Source organism: Meleagris gallopavo, chromosome 4, assembly GCF_905368555.1.
Source record: "Meleagris gallopavo chromosome 4, MGAL_WU_HG_1.1, whole genome shotgun sequence".
Taxonomy (NCBI): Eukaryota; Metazoa; Chordata; class Aves; order Galliformes; family Phasianidae; genus Meleagris; species Meleagris gallopavo.
The window spans coordinates 19,969,029-19,990,815 of NC_139407.1; the positions used below are offsets into that span (position 1 = coordinate 19,969,029).

Sequence of the window (21,787 nt, forward strand, 5' to 3'; positions counted from 1 at the left end):
TGTAAAAAACATGACTCTGCACTCAGATTCCTACTCAAGGATGTATTTGTTTCAACTTGAAAGTTCCCCAAACTCTTTCATAAGTATGCACACACCTACTTTCTGACAGCACTCAATTTCTGGTAACCTACACCAAGTTGCCAAGGTCAGACAGATACAGGATATGCCAACAATTGCAGTCATGAATGAACACTTGGGTAATAAATACACCACATGCTGCCTACTAACACGCCGTGCCATATTCAAATTGCAACTGCTTTATTCTATATATAATTAAGATGGACAAGAAGGATCTCTGACATATACGATATTCCTTCTCCCTGTTTTAAATTAATGGGATTAGTACTGTTCAAAAGCGGCTGACTGAATTTTTTAAAACAAACGCCCATTGTATTTCTGTGGAATGCTGTTGACAGTTTCTGAAACATGCTTTGGATTCCTATCAAAATGGCCTATGAGCAAGCTGCTTTAAAACAATACTTCATTGTTCAATTAATATAATAAAACCAGCATGATTGGCTAACCTTTAATCTTGGGACAGCAGTGTGAGATTTTATTACCTTCAGCTTCAGAATCAATATGTCTTTCTCTTCTAAACTTTGCTTTGAAATCCAATTCATGTTTAAATAAATTCAGTCAGTTATCTTTTTCTCCCCTCACTCCAGTCTAGTCTTTATGTATTTAAATAACAAAATCTCACATTTCTGCCTTAGTCAAAATGAAAGAAGACAGTGATGTCACTGGCATCCTCCTAAGGTGCTGAAGGGCTTCAGTTCCCAATCTACTTCATGCTCTTGTATTTAAAAACAAGAACAACAAAAAAAGATTTGCTCCATTTGGACAAGTCTGTAACTATGATAGAACACTGAGACAGGGGAGGTTTAGGTTAGATATTAGAAGGAAGTTTTTCGCAGAGGGTGGTGACACACTGGAACAGGTTGCCCAAGGAGGTTGTGGATGCCCCATCCCTGGAGATATAAAAGGCCAGGCTGGATGTGGCTCTGGGCAGCCTGGTCTGGTGGTTGGTGACCCTGCACACAGCAGGGGGTTGAAACTAGATGATCATTGTGGTCCCTTTCAACCCAGGCCATTCTGTGATTCTATGATTTTCATCCATCATTCTCCTGGACTAGAATTTCTTTCTCTCAAACAAACAAACAAACAAACAAACAGAATAGAATCCTTCTGTATAAAACTAATTTATTACCATTTTAGGGCCCAACTAAGTCAGGAGTAGCACAGATTGCTCAGACTGAAAATAAATAAATTAATACATAAATGAATGGGTTTCTAACAATACCCCAAATGCGCCCCTTGCTCAGCCGTTTGCAGCCCAGGCACCACAGCAGCTGGAACAAAGGAAGTCAGGTCTCCAACACTCAACTTGTGACTCATTTCAAACCTGGCATAGTTCTGCCACCATTTATACCTCTGAGATCAACATCCTCCTCTTTCTCTTTGAGTGCAGATGTGTGGAAGGAAGAAAGACAGACCCAATTACTTCCTTCAGTTTTTAGAGTGTTTTTTTTTCTGTTTGTTTTGTTAAATGGGACATGCAAAGCAGCTAAATTCTTCCTAGGGACCCTTAACCACTGACTTTCCTTTTGCCTCTTTGCAACCAAGCACTTTTGTGAAAAAAGTAGAAGGAGGAACAGATTTCTCATGTTAGCACTTGCATAATAGGTTTGCTATTTCTACAGATTTCCTGCTCTTTAACTGCAACAGAAAGAGTTATAGATTCTCACGTTTCCCATCATAATCTCACATAAGATGTATTCACTTCTGCGACCGAAAAAAAAGTTCATACAACTGAATTAAGTCAACTTCAACTATTTTTTTATTACTCACTGTTGCAGTGTTTCAAAGCCCTGTTCCTTGTACAGCAGCTCCTGCTTCATCTGAGAGAGTTCCCTCTTCAGCTTCTTAACCTTGTGTTAAATCAAAGCAAGACTTAGAAAATTCCTCCTCAAACAGCATAACGCATGGCTTTGAACAATTAACATACTCTCTACTTCGGGTGAGGAAAATAAAGAAAGAGTAAATTGCTCTACTGACACACATTAAAAACAGAAAGATCTGTTCTCTTCTTTATGTCTATGGGCAACATGCTTTAGTATTAAAGGGACACAAGCAGATTAAATCACATTCCTTATTTGTATTGATACCACACTGTGTTATTAAACCTGAGAGAACTTTAGCAAGTAATTTACTTCTCCTTGTTAAGCATGCATTCCAACTGTCCTACAGGGACATTCCTGCTTATTTTTAAGCGTACTGTATTTTCCCATTTTCATTCCAGGAAGCTCTTAAGTCATTTACACCGTAAAAACAAAGTGTGGACTCTGCTTTTTTCTATGAATTATCCTTTCTCATAAAGCTTTTCAGGCATTGGATCCCAAAATACACAGTTCACATTCACATTCACAAAGATAGCAATAACTAAATACATTTGGATCACAAATACATGCATTTACTTAATAGAACTGTCTTTGGGAAAACATTCCCTACTTTCCCTAAATTTGCCTGCTCACATGCTTTTTAACACTAATATTGATATTCAATATAAAATACTTCTGAATTAATATGAAATTAAATTGAGGAATGGCAATTCGTTTGTTGTTTTTGTTGTCTTTAATGTGACAATTTCCAAACATACTAAAAGTTTCTGGACTGAATTAGCAGTGTACTTCTAACACAAACTAAAATTCATACTCAGCACAAACAGAAAAAGTGTACATGAAATGTGGAGTCCCAAATGTTAGTATTTACACACCAACATCTGTTGATTTGCACTCTAGATAATAGCCAGATTTTTTTCTCTCACTTTCCAATCAGCAAGGTGAAAAAAGGAAAAGCCCACAAGAAGTGTTCTGCTCTCATTACCACACTGAAATGCTTGATTTTTTTTTATGTAGGTCTTCAGACACTCAACTCCATCTTGAAAATTGAGTATATTAAAATAAAGAATTTTTACCACTTCAACTGAAAATGATTTCAAAATTATGGTTCCAAGACTTTTTGCAGCCACTTAAGGTTGCCTACTTTGTGCCATTATTTAAACCAAGAAGTGTAATGCCCAACGTGCCAGGAAACCAAGAGTAGGAAGCATAAGCAGTGCTGGAGCTTTCCAAGAGACTTAAAACGCTTCATATGTGTTTCTACATATAGATTTGTGATTTATACTTAGGCATTCAAGTTTGTAAGTTCTGGCTAATGACTTTTCTTTGACAGAAACAAAATGCTGCTTGCAAGCTCCATTTTCTCCAAAGCAAATCTGTTAACTAGATAATTAGGGCTAGGTTCAGGCTTTTAGAAACTACAATCAGTAGCTGCTATACTTGACAGAAAACTGTTTTTATTTTGACTATACAGATTATTTAGCATGATAAAGTAGCAATGTCCCTAACAACACATTCAGCTCTCCTTAACTACTAACTTAACTAACCCCCTGACTAGCATGACACTTTCCTACAGTTAAGAAAAACAGAGAACTAAATGAGAATTTTTCAGCTCCAGGAATAATCTCTCTCAAGTATTCCAAGCAAGGTTATAAAAAACAAATAGATATCACTACTGGGTTTCAGGTAAAGTAACGTGAAATATGAAAAAGCCTTAACTTTGCTGAGAAATGAAGAATGACTACACTTTCCCTTAATCCAAAACGTAAATTTACTGTAATTGCAGATGGCATACTCGCTTTCAACTTTGAGGGTTGGATCTCTCTGAAGCCCTTACATTTTCCTCAAGATCATCTTCTGAGTGTCCTCTGCTGTAATTCATCATCATTTTATTATCAGGAAATGTGAGTTAGGTTACCACGGAAAGATGTGACATACATGATAATAGAGAGACTGTGTTTACTGCACTGTAGGTCGCATAAAAATATCCTTGTGTTCCTTCCCTTCTCCTTCAAAACTTTTATACTCCCACTTTTCATAACTCTTCACTAGCACTATCCTTCACTAGCACTACCCCCATCCTACCACATCTGCACATCTTCTTAAGCCACCTGACAGACCTCCTGCTTCCTCCTTCTCTCTTCAGGCATGCTTCTGTGCTAATCCCTTCTATCCCCAGTACTCAAGCACTAACAGAACATCAGAAAAAACTCCTGTTATCTTATAAAGGCTCATCCCCTACTTGTTGCATATGCATAAAATGGTCTTCGATCACATATCAAATTTTTGTCCCTGTTTATTTCATTGAAGTTATCATACTTCTGTCATATATTCTCCACGACACATTGTGCAATAGGCAACTCATGTATCCAGAAGGTGCCATATGCATATATTAAGCACAGCTAATAAGGAAAAGGCCAAAGGCTACGTCAGAAATTCCTTGAATGCTGAGTTTTTCCTCCAGCCACCATTAAGCTGATGATGCCAGTAAACCTCAGTGAGTGTGTGTGACAGAGAGAAATGGATTTAGTATGTCTGACCTAATAGTTCACTAATCAATGTGCAAATTCTAACTAGTTGGCCAGCAGCTTGCTAATGACTAACTTTATTTCCCATTAAGTCCATGCATGCATATACTACAGAATGCCACAAGGCTGAATATTAGCAAAGCATCCTCAAACATTCAAATAAGGGTAAACTATGATATAATACAGTCATACCTCTCTTGCCATCTTCCTCGAAAACCACTTTCCAGCCCTAGCATCGTAGGGCTCCACTTTTTCTTATCTCAATGACTCTCAAATCCAGTGGGTTTGGATGATAACACACTTTATGCTGATACAGATATTCTTGGACTGCACCCTTCTAAAGTCTGCAGACAAGATTCAGGTCACCTATTTTAGGCACATATGCAACTTGGACTTTGCATTGCCAATAAATCAGGCACTGAGAACCAGCAGCATATTAGGCTCCTTGACTCGGACAAGCAATGAAGAGAAAAAAACTCCAGAAACTGACTGGCTGTGATTAGCACATTTGCCTCTCCTCTGAGCAATGGACAATGTGTAAATCTGTAGCTAAGAGGTAATTCAGTATCGATGCATTCCAAGATGGGAGCTATTAGATTTAAGTAATAGAAAAAAACAAGCATAGGAACGCATTTGAATTTTTCTCCTCTGGCTTTTAAAAGACTATATTTACATTTGGTCATGTGCATTGTTCTCCAACAATATCTTTAATTTCCTAAATATACCATTGATTCCCTTGCCAATGGGAAACCATCTTCTACTGCTGCGCTGATTTTAGAAAGAAGCTCTAGCCTCATATTTTCATTCTTGCTCCCAGCCAGGGTCCGTATTGCTGTAGTTTCTACTTCTAAGCTTCCAAAATTTTTGCTCCAAGTCTCACTGCTGAAATAGGCTTTTTTACTAATGACTTCACCCTCTACTTAAAAAATAAGGGGCTACAGACTGAGATCTCTAAGAAAGAACAGGCTGTGCAAGCAGTAGGGAGAGCAGCAAATGGACAAGTTTTACAGTGTATTCCATCTCTGATTTATACTGTTTCAAAATGTTATTCCACAATTCCTTTTAAACAATAATTGTTCAGACTCCTAATTATTACACTAAGGTGAAGAAGGATGTTATTATCAGAGCCTTCTGAGCGCTGCACTGTGCAGAATCCAGGAGGGGGCAATGGAAGAGCTGAGTAACTGACACATCTGCTCACACTGACACATCTGCTCACACAGAATCTGTATCCCAGCGCCCTTCAAGGACTATGCACAGAGGTTCTGTCCTTTTAACCTGCATGGTTTGATCTGATTTTTGTCATTACTAATGCAGAAAGTTCTGGTTATCCATAGAGAACATATGAACACGTGCCACAGCTTAAATAAATGAATTTCCTATGTAGGTTTCAAATGTTTTCCACACAGTTTCCTCCTTACACAAGATGAATTAACTAGAAACTAACCTGTGAGTGATAGTTCTTTACATGGAGTCCGTTAGTGACCATACTGGAAGAAGCTGATCACATAAAGACTTTTGTTTGTTAATGATTTCAGAAAGTGAATAAAAACTTTTGATCACCACGTGAATGTTTTGACTTTTATAAATTTTCACACCATCACTAGAAAGTGCTTTTTAAACCAACAGAAATTTGTGAGGCAGTTCATGTAGCTAACGGCACATTTCTCATAGAAGAAAGATTGTGTACAATCATCTGGATTGTCGCATTTTGGCCCACTACCTTTTTATTTTCACCTAGTTATTTTTACTTTTTCTTTATAAGCAAAATCATAGAAGTAAAAATAGATAACAGATTTATTTAAATCCACATCTTATTAGACTATCTGTCAAAGTTTCATCAAAGTGCATTCTCTAGAATTAGCTGAGACAGTTTTAAAAATTCATTTAAAAATTCATTACAAGCCCTTGAATGAGAATTTAGTGAGAATATTAGGTATTTAATGAGAATATTAGGAGGTCTCAGTATCGGGGTGCAAGATACCTCTATTTCAACCTTTGCATTCTATAGACAGAAACCCTGCGTAGAGAATACAAATGAGTATGAATTAAGAACTCTCACCCTTAATCTTGTAGTGGAGATTTCAGCCTTCAGAATATCAGGGTCATACTTTGTGCTTGATGAAGAGCCTGAGAATACTTCAAAAATAACAGTAATAAAAAAAACTATAGAAAAAGTATTTAAATATTTTTTAATCATTAATCAGTCTCTTCCTTGACATATCCACATTGATCTAAAGCTACAAAGTACAGAAAAACTGTGATACTTTACCAATCTATATCCTTTTATAGAGTAGTCAGCACTGCAGCTTGGCAGTCATTAAGGGGTATGATCTCACCTTGAGCACTAGGTGCAGCTGTGGATGCCACAACATAAGAAGAACATAAAGCTATCAGAGAGCTCCAAAGGAGGGATTCAACGGTGGTTAAGGGTCTTGGAGGGCATCCACCTCTAACAGAGTGATGTGGCTAACAAAACAAGTACAGGCCTCTGAAAGCTCTTCACCTTGCCAATCCCTTAATCAATATTGTAACACACATCTCTATTTCACCCCTAATTCATACATGGTGTAAAACTATTGCACGAAGCAGCAGCAAACTCCTTTTTTGGTTCACTGCAGGTACCTGTCAACACAGTAGGGTCATTTCAGTATGCAGCCATGAAGTGCAGGAGATCCTATTTACTTTGAACCTAGATTTGGTAGAATTTTGTTCTGACATACTGTGTGACAAAACAGAGCAGACTGCTCTAAACCATGGCTCAAAGCAGTTCAATATCAGACAGGAGAGAGTTCTTTCCAGCAGAATATCTTTATATTAAAAAAAAAAAAAAAAAAAAAAAAAAGGATGCTATCTCTAAAAAAGCCAGAATAGAAGATGTTCATAGCAAACCTTGAAAACCCATCCTAAAGCGAAACAGGATCCCCTGCAGGGCACAGATCAAAGAGGTTACATTGTATTTTACTGTACTTACAGCTTGTACGAGAGCTTGATTTTTCTTTGTAGGCATCATTCAACCGTACATACTCATCCAGTGCAAGTGCTAGCCTCTGTTCTTTCACCTGGTACAGTTCCTTCTGAGTACTGAGAGCATCCTGGGCTACCATAAGATAATCTTTCAGCATTCTCTCTTGTTCTTGCCTCCATTGTTTCCTGGGATCTTCTATTTGTGTCGTTTCTTTATAGGAAGGAAAAGGAAGAATTGAAAGGTATTTCTGCTGAAGTCTTCACAGCTAAATTGTTACTTTGCTTAGAATCCTCAGTTTTAAAAGTCTGAGCCATAGCTTGACTTTGGTTATTAAGCACGTGCTTAGTTTTATCAGTTTTTTGCCACAATAGTGTGAGAGAAAACAGTATTTAAGTGGTCACTTGCAAAATCAGAATTGGGGTACAATATGTAATGCTGTATGTAGATGATTCCTACACTCCCAACACTGAATTAAAAATACCCCAAAACTTTTCACTCATAGTTTTTGCATACCAGTTGTTGGAAATAATAGGATGAATAAAAGGTCTCAGAATGACATCTTAAAATTAAATGCATTTCTGAAGGAAAAAAATGAAACGTAATCTTAGCTATTACATTTTTTCAAAATACTCTCCCCCATTTCATTAATTTTTACAGTCATATGTTATTCATGTTTTATTGTGGTTATCTCTCTCCTGTTCCTCTACGGAAACAGTCTTTACGTTTATCTTTTCCTCTGTAACTGAACTAACAGAACATTAATTCTTGAGATCATGTCTCCCACCTCTATTCCTGTCACCATTAGGCATCTGATCCAAGATACAACACAGTTTTATTTACAGTCAGTAGCAGGAGAGGGGTATCCTCAGACAGCATGTCATTCCAGTTAAGACAGGTGCCTAAGATATATGGGACCAATTGCCTTTCTGAAGAATCTCCTCCTTCCCACTGATCACTCTGGAAATATAACCAAGTAGGTGGGAACAAAGGGAGGGGGGCAAAAAAAGCAGAAGAAAAGGCCATTCTCTGGCTTAAGTTTTTTGCCAATTTAATTCTCTGAATTGGTTCACTGTGAGAACTAATGTGGGAAAAAAAAAGGCAGGAACGTGTAGCCGAAGACATGGGAGGAAAAGAGCCAACCTGATTGCTCTAACCTGTATCTGAACTGCACTCTTGGGGAGAAGGCACTCTCTCAACTACATATCTGAAAACAGATTTTATAAGTGCAAAAGCTGATAAGGACAGGTTCTGCTTAATAGCAATATCCCACAATGGTTAACTGCTAGTTCTTCAAAAGCTCTTCTTGGTGCTAATATCACATAAACCAAAGACACAAATATAAAAAGAAGCTTCCCACAAAACTAACTCTGTAAAATCCTGAACTGGCAGCATAATGCAACTACTAATGCTCTGACAAACACACAAAGAGTACCCCCTGTGCTGGGGGGTACTGTTTCTACCGCATACAAACATGTCAAGCTTCATTACTTCTCCTTGGGAAGGTATTTCTTAGATGTATGCAGCAAAAGGGAGCAGACTATAAATCATATAAAGCCAAGTGTGGTGCATAAAAGATTAAAGTAGAGAAGCTTTACATACAGTTGTTTTTTCAGTAACCCCAACAAGAATGCCTCCCAAAAAACTAACTATAACTACAGAAACACCCACACACCCCTGTTACAGCCACCTGCTCTTTTCCACAAGGATATCAGGAGCACAAAGAAGCAAATCAATACCCTTTCTCTCCTAAACAGTCAACACATGTCCCGGTCTGTGGCCACTTACTGCCATTGTGCTTTAACACACCTCCACATTCGCAGTTATTTACACAAGATAAGAAGGGCCTGCTTCCAGAGGTGTCCTTTTCTGTGTGGGAGAATGAAGAGCACGAAGCAGGATTCTCATGGGTCAGTGATCAAAGAGGATAAACGCAGTTACGTTGGGGTTTTTTTTAGGAAGAATGTAACAACGTGATTGTGTTTTAAGAGTGCAACCAGCCAGCAGCCACCAAATAATCGTACAAGATTGGAAGGTCTCATCTTCGAGCATGTTGTAGGTAATTGCCTTGTAGGTTTTAAGTGAGGATTGCTCAACATGCAGCCCAAAGACCAAACATAGCCTGCAGAGTCCTAAAATGTGGCCTACAGATGCCCTGTCCTTGCAACTGCAAGAGAAGGACAAAGCTGGTCAACAGCAGATGATTTTTTATTGCTGACAAATACAATCAAACATTTTCTTTTTGCCTCTCAAAGCAGCACATGCAAAACAACACTACGATAAAACGACCTCATATCTTTTATTCAGATAGTCATAAACAAACCTAAGGTGACCCCACATTTTACAACGTGTCTCTTCAGCAAACTGAGCTTTGGATAACTGTCCATGTAGGTATCGCATGATGACTATCCCAGAACTAACACTCCTGCCAGCTTTCTCCAAGCAGGAGTAGCTTTCTCAACTATTTTTCATTCTATGTCTTCTCAAATATTGCAAAGTGGAAAACCCAAAAAATTAAATCACTTGTTTGGCAAGTTGTTCGTACCTTTGCACTGCACCAAATGCTTATCCATTTGTCATCTTCAGTCATCTGAATTTTAAACAGTATCTTTACTACACAGATGGAAAAAAAAAACTATACCACAACAACAACAAAACACAGATGGAACTATGGGTAACAACTCTGGTATTGTAATACTACATTTTGAAAAGCACCTCCATCTGAGCACGTGTATCTTGCAACACCCTATGGTTTTTCGTTTTTAGAAGCAGAGTTCTTCTTTCAAAATCAAGTATTTATCCATGGTAGAGAGGGAACAGCTCGCTGAATGTTCCGAAGGGAGATGGGAAACCCTTCATCTTTAAACCACAGAGTGAAATTCAAGCCACAAATAAGATCCCAACATTTTCTTATTCTTCATCAGCTGTTAAATAAGAACGAACTTTGGAGAGGCTCATTCCTTTTTTCAGTACAGACAGATGTTTCCACCAGGTGACTACAAAAGAATGCCTTACAACCCTATCTAAAGTAGATACAAGTCATGGATGAAACAGATTGCTGGCTAAACAGATGGGGAGATGTTCTTTCTTCTGGTCAGGTGAGGAGTAAACACTAATTATGAGCACAAGACAGAACTCAATGGTTGTATCTGTTCTAGAAAATGCTAACAAGATTTCCAGCATCTGCAGCGTACAAGAGACAAACCACCCCCGTGCACGACCTCTCCAACATTTGGAATCACCAGATAGCTAAATTACAACAGTTCACTGTTTCTTTTGGCTGCTATACCTTCTGTGGCATAAACTTTGATGTGAACAAAAGGCATATCCTTAAAACGGGTCTTTAAACAACTAAGAGTAGTACGTCAGGATGTGCCAAGAGCACTGACTAGAGATTTATTAAAAACAAACAGACTTTATTTATAACATTCTCTGTTCAATCATAACATAAAATACTAAACTCTAGCAAAAGAATGCATGTTGCAGGGGATGAGAGGGAAATCTATTATTCACATTATATGTTCCTAATTTGACTTGGTTTTAGCATCATTTGGCAAAACAACTTATGAAGCAAAATTACTCAATTCTATTAAGAGATCTTGATTTAAAACGCATTAATTTAACTACTGCAAGTACACAGAAACAAACTTATAAACCATCAATTTCCTTCTGTTTTTACATCTGAAGTGGCAGAACAGCATACATAGCAGGATGGCACGCTCCACCCAAGGACATTCCTGAGAACTGAAATTATCAGCCTTGCAGTGTAAAAGATCAAGCTGTGTTGGCTTTAATCATACTGCTATTAATGAAATACAATCTTCCTGGCTAACTGCCAGCCAGGTTTGATGCACTTAGACTGAGTAAAGAATCTGGCCAAAACAACAACTCAAAGCCAAAATGTCAGGACTTACTTTACTGCCCTTGAAGCGAGTTCTAACCAAAGGAATAAACAAAGCTTTTCAAGGTATACTGTTACACATACCCCACGTAATTATAAATGGGATATATATTATACATAGGACATATGGGATATGCAGGCATGTCAATTTTTTTTTTATTAGATAGTCAAGATGCTATGTTTCTCTCTGCTATCCAGACGGCCTGCCAAATTTTTACAGTCTGCTTCAACAGAAGGAAACTATTACCTTATCAGCGGTAGATCGTATTTTTCTAAAACACATGGAATTAAAATCCCACTAGAAAATCCCACAGGGAAGGGAACAGCTCCCTGACGCCCTACTGCTAGACATAAGAGAATTGGACATTTTACTACAGGATTAACAATATGTGGAAGCAATAGTTTTTCCAGCATCTCCCCTTGCCAAATAAAATAATAGTGGCAATTGGCTCTAGAATGACCCATATGTAATCTGTCTTCAGTCAGGCAGGTTGCCTTTATGTAACACAGCTGAGAGAGCCAGTACTCTGAAAGGGGGGGCCTTACAAAAAAAAAATGCCACCACTTGAGAAGAACACATGCATGGCAGGCAGAGACAACATTGTGGTATTATACTTTACATCCAGATGACAAATCTCTCACCTGTTTAATCACATGCCCATATTATTCCAATTAGTAAATGTAACAGGTCCAAGGGAAACCAGTTGACCTGGGTAGAAACGAGGCACAGAGACACAGGACCTGTACGGTTGCCATCAGAGCCCATTTTTGGGGCTACAGATTGCATCATGTTATCTCACCCGTACTCCCCAACACTGCCCATTCCTGTGTTCTTTTGCACAGGCACTGGTGTTCACCCAACCCTCCACAAAGCCTATTCATCACACTAGGTCCAGCTAAACACTCACTGGGCCAAAACCTGAAGATAAAAGTATGTGTATAATTTCCTAGCAGGATAGGTGAATTGTGCCAGGTTACTGGAGGTCCAAGAAGCCAGTATAAAGAAGAAAGAAGAATCCAGCTGGGGAATGAAATGGAGGTCCTTTCTTTTGACAGCAGCAAGCCTATCAGAATCTCAATAACAGAACTATTATCCATCAGAGTCCAAGTGCAGGAAACAGCATGGGCCTCAAAAACTCAGACCCACTAACCAACTACACTGCGGAGTCCTCTGTTCCTGATGGTTCTCCCAAAGCACAGTAACTGAAGGAAGCACGTGAGCTAAATCTGGGTTGGTGTTTGAATAGTCTCTGATACCCTTGTTGTATTAACATTGCAGCTATTCTACAGAATTGGTTTGAGAAGGAGGGCATATCTGGAAAACAGCTCACAGTATGCTGAGGGCAAGTCCCTGGAGAATGCTGTAGTCAGGCCAATCTGAGGGGAGCTGCAGTCAGAGATTGTAGGGGTATCCTGCACAAAAAACGTCTCAAAATGGCACATACAGAAACCCATCAACAACCCTTTGATATATAACATCAGGAGAGGAAAACTGGTATCTGATACCAACCATCATGGGGTGATTTAAGTTAGCTCAATGAAGGGTGGTGAAAGCAATTTTATAAGCAGCGTTACATAATCACTATGGATATGTTTATTTTACAAGTATATCCTGTGTTTCTTGATAAGCAAACTGGCTTTCAAATCTCCATTTTTTTGCCTGCCATCGGACAATAGTACAGATAGGAAAAAACAATGTAAATATTATTTCATCATACTTCATCTATAACAAATATTGCAAATAGCTGAGATGCAAGCCTTAAAGAACAGTAAAGGAACAAAGGCACTAGTAGCAGTTTCAGGGAGAACAACAGCGTGTTCCTGGACTAGCACGGGGAATGCACTTCATTGTTTACATACCAGAGGCTTTCCAAACAACTTTTTTTCCTGTTCCTTTTTCTCTTCACTCCCCTCCTTTTAAAAATGCTTAGTATTCAACCTCAAAGAATAAGAGCAATTTGCACCCATAAATTTGAGGAGGAATTCACAAAGAAATATTACATTGTTTCAAAAAGATGCATTTTTTCAATAGGTACATAAAAATAAAGAGCACCACATTACAGAGAAGCAGTTTCAATAAAACCGTGCAGCCCAACAAGATGACATATAGAGTGCCTTTAAAATGATCTAAAACATCGCTGCATACTCAAAGAAAATCACATTTTACCACATAATAAGATGGAATATGAGCTCTAAGGAGAGACATGAAGGTAAATCAGGTTATTCAGAGCATGAGTATGCTCTGAACTGAGCTCTACAGTTTGTTTCCTGCCATAGAATTCACACAAGAGCAATGTCTCCTCTCTTCCAGATACCTTCTTCACTTTTCCATAAAATAATTCTGTGCTTTTACTGAGAAAGAGTCAGCAGGCTCCTAGCACCACCCAGCTGCTTGCTCTCTCTCCCCAGATGGGATGCAGGAAAGAATCAAAAAGGTAACACTCTGAGAACTCGTGAGCTGAGGCAAAGACAGTTTACTAGGTAAAGAAAAATCTGTGCATACAAGCAAAGCAAATGAAGGAATTTATTTCCCACTCCTCATCAGCAGTTCAGTCACTCCCAGAAAAGCAGGGCTCATCATGCATGTCTCAGGGAGACTAATGCCAGCACTCCCACCATTCTCTCCTCTGTCTTCCTGTCTCCTGTCAGCTTTCATTGCTGAGCATGATGCCATACGGTATGGGCCATCCCTCTGGTCAGCCTGGGCCAGCAGTCCTGGTTCTGTCCCATCATAGCTCCTTGTGCTCTTCTAGCCCCCTTCTGGCAGGGCAGCACGAGGAGCTGAGACATCCTGCCGCTTTGCAGCGACTATCATCACAACGTGATGCTGCCACTATTTTAAGCAAAAAATCCAAAGCACAGCAAAGACATACAAAGAAAACTAATGCAATCTCAGCCAAAACCATGAGAGAGATGAAAATGAAAATGTTTCTCAGCTTTACTGAGTGAGCACGACCAGATTTCTAGGAAATATTTATTCATAGATTTTTACTAAGAAACGTTGAACATGTTATGCTTATGGCATGCTAGTTGTCTCTAGACGACGTGATAGCGTATGCTTATACATTTCGGAGTCAAATGCAGCAGAAACTGAGCATTTTGCTCTACGTTACCCAGTAGGTAGGTAATATTCTACTACTACAGCTGTCAGAAATACAACATGAGAAAAAAAAAAAAGAGCAAGTATAATTTTTACATAAACGTTAGCAGATAACATCATTTTTAATCCAGAATCTTCACTCTTTTAGCCCTCCTTTGGTTGACTGCGCAGATCAGATTACTCTAATCCCTCCCTATTAAATGGGACTCTCTATTGCCAGAGGGCGGGTAAGATAACAGCCCGTAAGATTCAGGATAGATACACTGTACTTGGGTTTTCACCATGGGTTTTTGCTGACTGTAAAGAGTCATTACAGTTCTTTCCCAAATGCTTGCATGGCACCACTTGCTTAAAAGACAGTGTGATGTATCACTGGAACAAACAGTACACACTTAGTTTCAACTGGGACAGAGTTGATTTTCTTCATAATGTCTGGTACAATGCTATATTTGTGTTTTAGGAGAAGAACAATGTTGATAACACACTGATGTCTGTAGTTGCTGCTGAGCAGTGGTGTATGGAGCCAAGGCTGTTCCAGTTTTTCAACTTCTCATACTGTCCTGCCAGTGAGAGGGTGGGGGCACAAGGAGCTGCATGAGGACCAGGACAGCTGGCCTAAGCACACCGAAATGATATTCTGTACCATATGACATCATGCAGAAAGAAAGTTTGAAGAGAGGGTAGCTCAAAGTACAGAATGACTCTGCTCAGGAACTAGCTGAGTATCAGTCAGCATGCGGTAAGCAACTGCTTGTTCATCACTTGTTATATATATCATAGAATCATAGAATGGCCAGGGTTGGAAGGGACCTCAAGGATCATGAATCTCCAACCCCTCTGCTGCACTCAGGGCCACCACTTCCACATCTAATACTAGACCAGGCTGCCCAGAGCCCCATCCATCCTAGGCTTGAACACCTCCAGGGACGGGAAATCCACAACCTCTCTGGGCAGCCTGTTCCAGCACCTCACCACTCTCATAATAAAAAACTTCCCTCTGATATCCAACCTAAATCTTCCCTCCTTCAACTTAAAACCATTTCCCCTTGTCCTGCTGTTATCTACCCTTGTAAAGAGTTGACTTCCCTCATTTTTTTAGGTTCCCTTTAGGTACTGCAAGGCTGCAATGAAGTTACCCTGCAGCCTTCTCTTCTCCAGGCTGAACAGGCCCAGCTCCCTCAGCCTGTCTTTGTAGGAGAGGTGTTCCAGCCCTCTGATCATCTTTGTGGCTCTCCTCTGGACCCTCTCCAACATCTCCCTGTCTTTCTTGTATTGGGGACCCCAGACCTGAATGCAGTACTCCATCTGGGGCCTCATGAGGGCAGAGTAGAGAGGGATAATCATCTCCCTGTCCCTGCTGGCCACCCCTCTCTTCTGATGGAGATATGTTTTTTTTTTATATATACACACACGTTATCTTCTGATGGGATACATAGATACACACACACAGCTATAATTCTTTTTTCCTCTTACTTTTCTCTTAGTTTTTTTTTTTTTTTTTAATCTCAACCTATGAGTTCTACTTTTTTTTTTTTTTTTTTTTTTTTAATTTTACCCTCCCAACATACTGGGAAGGGCTAAATGTGCAAATAGCTGTGTGCTGCTGAGCCACCTGCTGGGTTAAGCCCCAACACTTAAGAGTAAAATACACTATCCTACTCTCTCAAACTAACTCTAATTGCAGACTCAAGGTGGCATCTCCGTATTTCTTTCTTCCCTGAGAATATAATCTGGCATAACATTCACATGTGTAGGTGAACCCAAACCCCACACTGGTGCAAAGAAGCGTCAGTCTATCTACAAAGTCCCTGTGACAGATAAACCAGTCACACCAGCAGCAAATGGTATGAAAGTCTTTATGGTCACAGCAAGAAATAGAACACTGGTAGCTAAACATATTGTCAAACAGCATATATAAACAGCAAGGCTTTGAAATTCTAAGAAAGAAGGAAAGTAAGTGGGGAAATAAGGATCTTCAGTAAATTCCAGTCTCCAGCTAAGTAGACACAAATCCCTGTAACTCTTTGTTTCCTGACCTCTTAGCATCACCCTGATATATTTTTCTTTTCCTCTGCAGAGGAAGTGGTGGCAGAAAACAGTCACTGGGAAAGGACCAGAAAGTGCATTCTTTTTCTATTTTGAAGAAAAGTGTTAGGGGTACAGGGCAGGGAGAAAATTATATTGAATAAAAAGTAAAGAACTGAGCAGGGGGGGAAGATGCAATGAACTGAAACAGAGCTGGGTTAGGAGCAGCAATTACTTCCCATCCTTCTCTCTTAAATACTGCCACTCAGCTCCTTTCTAATACCTTTGCCACTAAGCAGTACCAAGAGCAGAGTACTTTTCTCTCAATTAGAGAGATCAGTGCCACAAAGGAAACAACCTCTTGCCTGGTTATTCCTGAGCCTGAAAATCAAATTTGGAAGGAGATGAATTATTTAGGAATATACAGCGTACTGAAAGCAAGGCAGAACTTGTCCCAGCCCAGGATTCTCTCAGACTATTTATGTTGAGCCAGAAAAGTAGAAGCCTTTCAGATAAACCAAAGGTCTTAAGAAAGAAAGAAGGTTTACAGCAACAGGACTTTATTCTCTGAACTCTGTAAAAATGCAAAGGAAACAACCTTCCTGAAAACCATTAATACTAATGTGGAAATCAACTAGTCCTGTTACAAAGTGATCTCTCAAATTTCAAGAATTTAAGAATGAAAACCAGAATTCCAACACTTCAATTTATTTTCATATTTTTTAATAGGACATTGGTATCTTTAGCAATATTTGAGGGATCAAAGTTCTGCAATAGACTGATACATCTATGTACGTCTATAATTGCTAGCTTTTTCTTTTGCTTTGGTTTTCATTCATCTTTAGATACTGAGATCTGTTATTTGGACCCACTCAGAAACAAACAAAACATCAGTATAAGACGACACAGACTCAGTAAAATGTACCTGGAAGTTCTGCAGATAGCGAACAATTCTGATTACAAAGAGCTGTACAAGGACATCAGTAATCATCCTTCCTTTCAAATCAAAACCACAAGCCCACTGAAATTTGGCAGCTAAAATCTGCAAACAAGCACATTTACACACTGAAGCCCCACCAACTCTCGAGATCTGCTCCTGGCCCAGAAGAGAGAACAAGCTTAAGATTGACACTTCAAGTTCTCCCTTTCTGCAGCTGCCCATGGTTGCACATCCCACACAATGAGCCATACAAGAAAAGCTAAGCAGCAGTGGGGAAGGAAGGGGAGGAGGGCTCACACACCTCAGGAAGCAGAGTATTTGCCCATCGTTCCCTACAGTCACGCTGACACGACGTGGGGGCAGGAACCACAGCAAGTGATGATAACTGCAACTGGCACTGAGAACTGCACCTGGAAATCACAGAGCCAAAACTGCTTCCTGGCAAGCCTGCGCAGGGCACACACCAGATGAAAGTTCAAGGGTGTCATTTCAAAATATCTTTAACCAGTGCTACCTCAAAAAGCTGTCCTGAGTGTTCATTCCTATCCCCAGGTCACCTTCCCTCCCTTGCTTGCATAAAGAGGGGTGTGGGAAGGAGAACAAACAGGAACTTTTTTTTCCGTGCCGGATTAGTTTCAACTCCAATCAGCTCCCTGATCTGATTCACTGTCTGGCCATGCAAATATTCATGCCAGTATAAGCAAAAACACTGCAGAGACAGAACAAAAGGCCAGAGGTAGCAACAGAGCAGGACCAATTCTTTCAGAGATTATATCAGCTTAAAAGTGTTTGCAAACCCAATCTTAAAGAGCGCAAATGTTTGCACCCACTTTAAAGGCTGATGTTGAAAACCCTGTAGAAAAACTGGAAAAATGTGAAAGTGATGGCTTTGCCTGTAGACATATGAAATTAAGTGGAATAAGAGGTTTGTGTGACTTTTTGTATTGCTTTTTTAACCGTATTATTCAATAAAATCAGGAAATGTTAGCAAAATCAAAAGCTAAAGAACATGAGTACACTCGTACAATGAGAATTTTAAGAGTGATAGCACAAGCTAAAAATCTTTGGACTCTCCCGAACCACAGTAAGAAGGATTCTGCACAAAAGGAATTCCTCAGTCCCTGATCACCAAATAATATCCTTTTATTCATTCCTTGAACAAAAGGTGCTACTGAACCACAGGGTAAGCATTTAGGTTCTTATGTTATTAGCTACCCACATCATATGCGTGTTCTGCCTTGACAGATGGCCTGTAATCTGGTCTCCCTTGAGGCTGAAAGCATCACATTAAGATTCCTAATTGGAGTAATACATTCATAAAATAATGACCTCAGTCAGTGTTTCCTGAAGTGGGTTACATCATCTGAGGGAGTCACAAGAAAGTCCCAAGGCAATCATAGAACAAGAAAAAAAAAAAAAATATATATATATATATTTTAAAAGAACTACATAGAAACATACAAGATGGTAGTAAAACAAAATTATACTTAAACATATTGACACCAAATGCACAGTTTCTCAAGTTCAAGGGAGCATTCACAACTGCAGACTGCTCACAGCCAGCTCTTACCCTTTACTGCAGGAGGAGAAACTGAGTTGCTGCTGGCAATCAAGGACAGTTGGCTTTTCTCAAATTTGTATAAGAGAAGGGAAAGTAAAGGGCAGTTAATTACACAGGCAGAGAAAGCATTTACAAGCTTTTGTTTTAAGATCTATTGATTCATATGATGAATTCTGCAGAGAAGGACCTGGGTGTCCTGGTGGACAACAGGTTGGCCATGGGCCAGAGCATGCCCTTGTGGCCAAGAAGGTCAATGGGATCCTGGGGCGCATTAAAAAGAGTGTGGACAGCATGTCGAGGGAGGTGATCCTCCCCCTCTGCTCTGTCCTGCTGATGCCACATTTAGAATACTGTATCCAGTTTTGGGCTCCCTAGTTCAAAAAAGGCAGGGATCTCCTAGAAGGAGATCCATGAAGGGCCACAAATACCATAAAGGACTTGGAGCATCTCCTGTATGAGGAAAGGCTGCATGATCTGGGGCTGTTCAGCTTGGGGAAGACAACTATGAGGGGTCTGATAAACATTTATAAATATCTAAAGGGAGGTTGGAGGCAAAAGGCTGACACCAGGCTCTTCTTGCTGGCGTGTACTGAGAGGACAAGGAGCAGTGGCCTAAAACTTGAACATACAAAGTTGCATAAAAGCATGCGGAAGAACTTCTTTTCAATAAGGGTGACGAGCTCTGGAACAGGCTGCCCAGAGAGGTTGTGGAGTCTCCTTCTGTGGAGATAATAGAGATCCATCTGGACTCCTACCTGTGTGATCTATTGTGGGGAACCTGCTTTAGCAAGGGGTCAGACTCCATGATCTCTTGAGGTCCCTTCCAATCCCTGCAATTCTGTGATATAATATTTGAATAATTTAACTTTTCATTACAGAAATTTGGCAGAATTTTTGTAAGTTTGCAAGCTGCAGCCTAGTACTTTTTCTCATGACACCACTGGAACTTTTATCACTTTCCATCTTCAAAAGGAGTGCACTAGGTCTCGTCCTGTACACCAATCGAAATTCCACCACTGAAATTTTCAGCCTTCAGTTTTTAAGGAGGGAAGACATTCTGAATTTACAGTCTTTTGTGTTAAGCTCTAGCTTCCTGCTCATTATGCGTTTAATGGTTTTGTCTGAGAAATCTAGACATCTATTGTGGCCAGTAAAACTGGTCAATCTTGATTTATCAGGCTTACAGCTGAACCCAACCAAAGGAGCTTAAATCAGCTCAGTGACAGAGCAGACAACCAACCAGTCATTTAAATCACAGTTTTGAATACACTGGCTGCATTGACAAGATAGCTACTGACTACGACAGCATCTTAGACATCCCAGGCTTGATTCATCTCTGCATACTTTTATGATGCCTCTGGGTAACCAGCCTCCTCTTCAGCTTTTGTTCCCGAAGACCACTGGTCTCACAACCATCCTTGCCTTATCTAGTGATCCTTCACAGTTGTCTCTGCTAATCTGAAGTATCTCAAAAAGCCACAGACACTTTACTATTGTTTAAGCACATTGCACTGCTAGCACAAATACAGGAACCTACATTCAGGCATCCGAAATGGAATCCCTTCTATTATGTTATTAAAGATCATTTCTAAGATGAGAAAGTTGTTAATCAGTATGGACTGACAAAGACATAAAAAGATGACAAATGCTTTCAGTAACACATTCATTTAGATATGTCTAACATGCATTGCATTTCAAAACTTTTTGCTATAATTTAGTATGATTCAGATGTAACTCGCAAGCAATTAAAAAAATATATGTAGAAGTAGGTGCAGTTATCCTGCCTATACCAGATTTTCTTGTAAGCCTTATGAAGCCAATAATGTTATACAAAAGGTCAAATTTTCCCCAGCAATTTAATTCCTCATTCCCTTTCCAATTACCACAAAATACAGCATTATTTATAGACTGAACTGTATTCTACAACTTTCTTAGAACTACAGTGCCTCTGCCAGATTTCATGTTCAAATTACAAACAGCCCCCACACTCCATACAGTCTGAACTAATAGTTTCTTTCAGTAGATGGACGGAAGTCAATTTTTGGTTATATGTATCTGACTACTTGTATCCATCAGTGCTCATCGCTGAATATTTAATAGTCACTCAACATCCTATACTTTACAAGTACCAACAGATGTAAACCGCCTTTATTTGCCATTTATTACATGGACTTCTTTCACAGGAAAAGATTAAGAGTCATGTGAATAACTATGAACACACCTCCAACCAACCCCAAGCCCACGCACACAAGTGTGTTAATTTTGTGGCAGAAAATCATTAATTTTTACTATATAATTACAATTCTCTCATAAGAAATCTTTTCCTACTCTCAGTCATGCTTGAAGGAAAGTCTGACTGTGATAAGCCTTTTTATACGATCAATATGGCAAACTGAAACTGATACTTACGGTTGATGTGATCGATGTAGTACACACCAATCTGAGGATCATATGCAGCTTCCCATCCCCATGGTAGTTCATCCCCAACACAATCCGCAAACGACAAGGGTTTTGTTAACCTAAAAATAAAGAAACAAAGGTAAGTTTCTCTTTCCTACACATCCGTTATTCATATTAATTCCTATTATGACAAACATAATATAAAGATGGTGTAGTGAGAGAAGATGTATTTTCCCTCTACCTCCCCCTTAAAGTTTAGACTCTTGATTACTTTTCCCCTATTTCAGCCTTCTGGATTCATCAACTCCAAGAACATAATATAAATTATTCCAAGTATCTCCTAGTATAGGCACTCAAGTGAGAAATTCACTGCACCATCTTTTACATTTGACACCTTAAAATTAAACAACAACCAATAGTTTAAAAAAATTAATAATCTACACTCCTATTTGTCCTCAGGGGAACTGGA

The 21,787-nt window shown here is 39.4% G+C and overlaps 1 protein-coding gene across 4 annotated transcripts in view; it reads right to left on the reverse strand.

The window, feature by feature from the left end:
* WWC2 (WW and C2 domain containing 2) overlaps positions 1–21,787 on the reverse strand; it is an 87,653-nt gene that overhangs the window by 39,708 nt on the left and 26,158 nt on the right. For 3 of the 4 annotated variants that reach the window (XR_014882903.1, XM_085222438.1, XM_085222440.1), the window contains exons 2-5: positions 21,328–21,437; positions 7,401–7,604; positions 6,489–6,565; positions 1,849–1,928 (exon numbers count right to left, since the gene is read on the reverse strand). Coding sequence is in view for 3 of the 4 variants with exons in the window: in XM_085222438.1 (XP_085078564.1) it covers positions 1,849–1,928; positions 6,489–6,565; positions 7,401–7,604; positions 21,328–21,437 (471 nt within the window). In the remaining variant the exon portion in view is untranslated. Of the gene's footprint in view, positions 1–1,848; positions 1,929–4,618; positions 4,746–6,488; positions 6,566–7,400; positions 7,605–21,327; positions 21,438–21,787 lie in introns of those variants that run through there. The other variant, XM_085222441.1, reaches the window with a different exon arrangement.